The sequence below is a fragment of the Adiantum capillus-veneris genome, chromosome 19, assembly GCF_014529385.1.
Source record: "Adiantum capillus-veneris isolate H3 chromosome 19, ASM1452938v2, whole genome shotgun sequence".
Taxonomy (NCBI): Eukaryota; Viridiplantae; Streptophyta; class Polypodiopsida; order Polypodiales; family Pteridaceae; genus Adiantum; species Adiantum capillus-veneris.
The window spans coordinates 117,851,414-117,858,073 of NC_140949.1; the positions used below are offsets into that span (position 1 = coordinate 117,851,414).

Here is a 6,660-nt window from a genome sequence, read left to right on the forward strand (position 1 = left end):
TATCGCCCACCATTTCACGTGAAAATCTTTTGCTCGAAAAGAGGTGTCCGTTTGAAGGCGAGCGCGCGCAAGCACACACAGGCGGAGGCGAGAGAGAGAAGGGGGGTGAGGGATGTAGCAGGCGTGTGTGTGTGTGTGTGTGTGTGTGTGAGAGAGAGAGAGAGAGAGAGAGATGGAGCAGCTGAATATGAACAGACCGCTAGATCGGAGCGTGGCCAACAACGTGTTGTATAGAGAGAATGCTATGTGGAATGGAAGGAACCTGGAGACACCCATAGAGCAAATGCAGATGATGTGGCTGCCTACATCTCTGCCCAGAGCCACTCGTTTCTCCCCTCCCCGCCTCTGCCTCACCGGCTCCTTCGTCAGCACGTCCCTCGACCCCTCCATCAGATTCCTCTACTCCTCCCTCCTCCAATCGCTCATCGAAAAGTTCCCCGTCTCTCTCAAGTCGCTCTGCTTCTCTGCCAGCCGCCTCTATTTCAACCGCCTCTCCGACTTTGACGAATTCGAAGACGAAGACGACATCGTCAACATCGAGGATGACCCTCGCTACTTACACACCTTGACCACATCATGTGTTGTCGCCTCGCTCTTCACCGCTCTGCAACGCTTCGTACACTTGTTCAACATGTGGGTTCCACACCGCTTCGATCACTTTGTCCTTGTCGCAATCAGATCACCACAGTCCCAAGAGTTGGACAGGATCTTGTCAAATGATATCATGCCATGGATCAGGCTTTTCAAACGACGGAAGAGCTACTTGCAGAGTTACATTGCTAAAGGACGAGCACAGCGCAAGGAAGATTTACGTTTCTGGAGGGATGAGGAACCCATTTCTTTATCACAGTTGTATGTGTACGGAAGGTTTCCAGAGCACCGCTGGCCGTTTGGTCTAAATGCCTCCCACGCCAATAACCTTGAATATTATAGGGGACTGCAATATATTGTGAGCATGCTAGATGATTATCAAGAAGATTACGGTGTTGAACGGATCCTAAACGATCAGCTCCCCCTCCAGGATGTTGAAAGTTATGTTCCACCACCAAGCGGCCACCCACGGCCCGACGACGACATTGATATATTCATGGGCCATTGGGTTTGGAGACACCAATTTGATTTACAATGAGAGAAAGGGTTAAACCCCAACCTAAATTTGTATGAGCAAAGGTTCCAGGACGACAATCGCACTGGAGAACTTTCACTATGTTGCAGGTATGTCTTTGACACATCACTGCCAGGAAAGTATATTGAAAGAGATGAAATTGGGGCCACTTCCACCTTACCTCAATGGCTAAGAATGTTTAGATTTACGCATTTTTCAGTACAGACTCCGGAGCCATCAACATGCCAATTGTGAAGATGCCTTAACCTACTACCATCTTGTGTCATTGCACTTGATTGAGCATTCAGCTAACCAATGGTTGATTGCATTTCTCCCGGAGGGATCGACTTATAATGACAAGGGGACAACTACTACGTACATGAAATGCCCCCTTTGAACCCCTATATACAGGACCATTGTCTGTAAAATGCCCCTTTTCTCCCTTGTATAACCCCGCCTTCCTTACATGTTACCATCCGGTAAACCTTAGTCAATCCCCCAGCCATTATCAATCACAACAAAAGTCCTTTGTTAGAGTGGAATGATTGCATGTTAAGCTTGATTTTCATTAAGCTTGGTTTCTAACTTTCCTTCAAATGCACGCAAATCGAACAGTTTCAAGGCCAAACGCTAGCTGTCACAACAAGCACTGCCTTGTAGATGCGGCCTTTCTCATGGCACGCCAAACCATGTACTATTAGCATTACTCGCCCGTATGTACCCCTCACACACGCATATAGGTCTCGACATCTCAAGTGTAGAGACTAATCCCTCTACAACTAAACCAAATATGGTGTAGGGCAGTTTTAAGTTTGTAGTAGTTCAGTGAAGGAACTTCGTGATGAACCAAGAGAAACAAAACCCAAAATTGAAATGGTAACTCAAGTTTTTGAAGTTAAGTCTCAAAGTCAGTCTCTCTCTCTCTCTCTCTCTCTCTCTCTCTCTCTCTCTCTCTCTCGCGCGTGCGCCCGCACGTGCACACTAATGAAAACATGGAACACACTATCATAATTTTTCAGCAAATCAAAATAGCACCAACAATAACAATTAAAATAATGTTTTTGGGAGAGCTTCACCCTTGTATGTAACTCTGTTGACCTGTTTGTCTCGTAACTCTATACAATGGCAACATGTCAACCCACTAGACTCCGTTCATTCGTTCCAATTTGAGCTGGTAACTGAGGCTTCATGGCAATATCCCTGCCCTCCTCGCTAAGACTCTCCTTTGGGTCGACCGCCATGTCGTACGAGGCATGCAATCCAACGAAAAGATAATACACAAGTATCAAGAGAGTCCACACAGCAAACCTAACAAAGGAGAGCTTATCGATGGACCCCAACAGGAAAACGTTCATGGAAATTGAGAGAGAGGGAAGCCATGGGACTAAAGGAGTGCCCCAAATTTGCGGTTGTCGGGCCTTTGGAACAAACACCGCAAGGCCAAGGGTCGCGAAAAACCAAACCGGCAGCGTGATGGCGTACCCTATCCATCCATCATGGGTAGCCCAATAGTAAGCCGTACCCGCCGACGACAACAGAATCAAAATGAGGAACACCTGGAACCGCCTCAGCACTTTCACACTCGTCTGTCCACTCACATAATAGCGCCTCACCAGAAGGGCGACGGCCACCAGCATGAAGATGAAGAGTGTACTGATAGAGAGAAGATTCGCCAACACATCAAGACTGCTGAAAAATGCAACAACAGCACTAGCTGAGAACATCACCAACGTTGCGCGTATCGGAGTGCCTGTCTTCTCACTTACTTTTGCAAACCATGGAGGTATCATATGTGTCCTTGCTATGTGTGTCACATATCTGGCTTGCCCCAAGGCACTCACTAGTAGCACCGTCGTCATGCCTTTTAAAGCACCCAAAGCAACCAAATACTGAGCCCATGCCCACCCTGCACGCGCCTTAAAAGCCAATGAGAAAGGGGCATTCGGATCAATTGCTGTGCGCGGCTGCATCATCGATAGCGTCAAAGCCATTAAACAATACAGAACTGTGGTGATAATCATAGACCCCAACAAACCAATTGGGATGTCCTTTCCAGGATTCTTTGTCTCTTCCGCCATGGTTGCAACAGCATCAAACCCAAGATATGCAAAGAAAAGAACTGACGCTGCCTTGAAGATGCCCCGTACTCCAAAGGGTAAAAAGGGAGTCAGATTTGCCGGCTCAGCATGCACTAGCCCAGCAATTATCACAAACAGAATAATAGCCATGTTTGCCAAGGACGCTATCCAATTGAGTAGAGAAGTAGCCTTTGTGCTCCAAGTTGCAACGAGCCCAGTAATGAGCAAAACAGCCACAGCAATAGGGTCAAGAAGGTTGAAATCATTTGCCAAGTTGGTCTTTATGCGAAAATCATCTGCGCTTGGTCTGCCACATAGAGTAGCAAAGTAAGAGCTCCAAGACCGACCAATAGCTGCTCCACCTATTACGTACTCTAGAATGATGTTTCCAGCAGCAATGAATGCAACAAAGTCCCCTAATTCAACACGCAGATAAGCAAACGAACCACCTGCACTCAAAAAAGGAAGTGTAAGGATCAAAGTTTCTGTCAATACCATTGCTGGCAAAATTAGCACAGATAATAACTACACCATCTATACACACACATCCACACATGCATACATTGAGGCATCACTATTTCCTCTATGTCACAGATCCATCCACATAAAAGCACATCTACTTTAGTTATATACACAAACTTGCTGGCAGCATTCGCACGACGGCTATCTGCTTCGACTACATACACACACCGATCCAAAAGACATGCTTTTACAACATCCGCCTTGAATATGCACACATCTGTATTCGTATATATGCTGTGGGTATTTCAATTTGCAGAGATTTGGAAATGCTTTCAACCAAAAAAATGCAAATTTGTAGATAAGACGGAAATCGCCACTTTGAAGAAATGAAAGTTACTACAACCTTGCTATGTGCCATGTCCATTGTTTGTTGCTATGCGCTCAATCTAATCCATACACCTAGCCATCTCTCTTTCACATGAAAAAGTTGCAGACATGCACAATCCGTTGCATGCGTACTCGTGATTTAGCCACACAGCTCACATCAAGCTTGTGCACGTGGACGAATGTGCTCCCATGCATGTCCAACGTGTATACATACATAAATACATGCATACACACGCGTACATACATGTGTGTGTGTGTGTGTGTGTGTGTGTTCGCTGTGAAATGGCATAAAGTAGAGTACAGACCAATCGAATAAAGAAAAACAGGGTGAAACTGAAACTAACCAGCAACCGGAATCTCAATAGCAAACTCTGTGTAGCAGAAGACTGAAAGCATGGCAGAGAAACCAGCAGCAACATAGGCAAGAATGACAGCTGGCCCAACAGCGTTGTGCGCCTCTTGGCCAGTAAGAACGAAAATCCCCGCGCCTATGATGGCGCCGATGCCAAACCACATGAGGTCCCACCACGACAGTGTCTTTTTCATTGTGTGCTGGCTTCGATGCACCATGCCGTGAGTCTCCATGAAATCGCTCGAGCATGCAAAGAGCCGGTTGCGGAAGCGAGATGGCGTGCTGATTAGGGCATGCCCATACGCCCCCAAGCTTTGAAAGGAAGCCTCGGGCAAGAAATCATTCTTTCCAGGGAGAAACCCTGAGCAGCGGCTGCTGATCTTTTCCTCCGCAGCCATAGCTTCTCTCTCTCTCTCTCTCTCTCTCTCTCTCTCTCTCTCTCTCAAAAACGCACGCACAGAGCCTGTGTGTATGGCTGTCCTTGCCTCGCTAAATGTAGAACTCTTTTAACACAGGAACAGCTTGTAAGTCGGTAAAAGCTTTCCATGGAAGCTTGCAGAGGATTCCGAGATACTGGGAATCATGGACTCATCCATTCGACATGCGTACTAGGCTGTCATTCACGTCAAAAGCGCAGGACCGCAAGTAGAACATTGACCAGCGAGTCAGATCTCCACACTACTGAAGTCCTCATGTTGACACCCTCACTATTTAAGTGCTGCCACTGTCCACGTGGTGAGGTACTTGGAGTTGCTTTCACAAAAGTCTGCCCTTACTTAGAGCTGAGTCTCACCATGGGCTAGCAGGGTTAGCATTTACTAAACAAGGTGAAGACTTCACGATGGCCTCAAGAAGGCAACATTTTCTCCTGTAATAAATTCAACGATTATTAAAACACATTTGACTTGTTAATGGAGAGAGAGAAAGATGCGCACACACATACACACTCACTTTCATAATGAAAATGTTCAAATGAGTATAGTAAGGCTTCATTACAAAGAAAACTTAAAGGGTCTAATCTTTATGACAATGGAGATGTATCTTTAAGAGTCTTTTTTTTTTTTTTGCAAAACTCACAATTGTGAGTATTGAGCAACCGAAAAAATTACAAGGTTTTGTCATGCTCATGTTAAGCCATGACAACATCCAGGATCATAATTACAACGGCTATTAGGGCAGCCACTCCTACCGATGGCCAAGGTTTGCCCCCGTCCTTGGTATTCCGTCTGTTGACAACAAGGCACAAGTAGTCCTAGACCAATCCCCCGAGTGATGCTTGTGCCCGAGTGCCCAAATTAGCACTTTGCTTTCCTGTATAATTTCTGCGAAGCTTGCCACCTCAAATCCTCCTTCAAAAACACGGCGGTTCCTTGTTTGCCATATGTTATGAAAGAAGAAGTATCTGACAATCTGAGTGCTAACGAGGAGTGCAGGACTACCTGAGTTTTTACCTCCAAAGCATAGGTCAGTCTTGAAAAAACTAATTTTCCATGTTCTTTGGACCCACTTGCATACTTTCCCTGCGAGGCCTTTTATAGCTGGGCAATCCTGAAAAGGTGGGCCAGATCTTCACTAGTCAACCTGTACCCTGAGCATTGATCTGACCCAATCCCTCTCTTATGAATATTCACCCTCGTCGGTAGAGCACCCCAAATAACCTTCCATAAGAAAACCTTCATGTACTGTGGAACCTTTGGCTTCCATATGTTCTCCATTACATGCTCCCACCTTTCCTTCGGCCATTGCTTTTTCCATAGCTTATTAAGGGGGTTAGACCAATTCTTCTTTTGCATCATTGTCTGATAAATGATTTTAGTATGGGGTTTCCACAAGAGATTGCTTCCGGGCCATTTCCAGGCTTTCCAGTCCAACTCCGAGTCTTTAAGAGTCTTAATCAAAACTATGCACCATGAGCTCACAAATAAAGGCATACTAGTATGTGACCCGAGCGTTGCTGCGGCCAAAGAAACATTTGTATTCTCAGAGGGTTATCTTCTCTTCCAAGTGGAGCACTATCAATATTCTCTTTGTACATGTATAGTCTATTGCATTTCTAAGAGTGATGCATGACACAACCTCTTGGTAGATTCTTACAAACATTAATATATGTAAGATGCTGCAAAGCATTCTTTGATGCCGAGCTTGGGAGCTTCTCATAGGACATTATTTTTCATGACATTCTAGCCCTTGTTCAACAAACTTAGGAGTGCTCTACTTCTATTAGGGGGGAGAGAGAGAGAGAGAGAGAGAGAGAGAGAGAGAGAGAGAGTGCTACC

General features: G+C 45.7%; 2 protein-coding genes across 2 annotated transcripts; one reads left to right on the top strand and one right to left on the bottom strand.

Annotated features, from left to right (window-relative positions):
• Positions 1-631: 631 nt before the first annotated feature.
• LOC147434724 (uncharacterized) lies at positions 632-1,847 on the top strand. The gene has a single exon (XM_086490023.1). The coding sequence runs from the start codon at positions 632-634 to the stop codon at positions 1,127-1,129; it is 498 nt and encodes a 165-aa protein (XP_086346149.1). The 3' UTR covers positions 1,130-1,847.
• Positions 1,848-2,106: 259 nt separating this feature from the next.
• Positions 2,107-5,034, bottom strand: LOC147434725 (cationic amino acid transporter 1-like). Its single transcript, XM_086490024.1, has 2 exons — positions 4,377-5,034; positions 2,107-3,632 (listed from the first exon to the last, which is right to left on the bottom strand). Exons 1-2 carry the CDS (start codon positions 4,780-4,782, stop codon positions 2,239-2,241), a joined length of 1,800 nt encoding a protein of 599 aa, XP_086346150.1. The 5' UTR covers positions 4,783-5,034; the 3' UTR covers positions 2,107-2,238.
• Positions 5,035-6,660: the final 1,626 nt, after the last annotated feature.

Bases quoted from the DNA above. Each gene is read 5' to 3' on its own strand.
- LOC147434724 (XM_086490023.1), top strand. From the start codon at position 632: ATGTGGGTTCCACACCGCTTCGATCACTTTGTCCTTGTCGCAATCAGA.
- LOC147434725 (XM_086490024.1), bottom strand. From the start codon at position 4,782: ATGGCTGCGGAGGAAAAGATCAGCAGCCGCTGCTCAGGGTTTCTCCCT. The intron at 3,633-4,376 runs GTTAGTTTCAGT...TTTTGAGTGCAG, and splicing joins TATTGAGATTCCGGTTGCTG to GTGGTTCGTTTGCTTATCTG.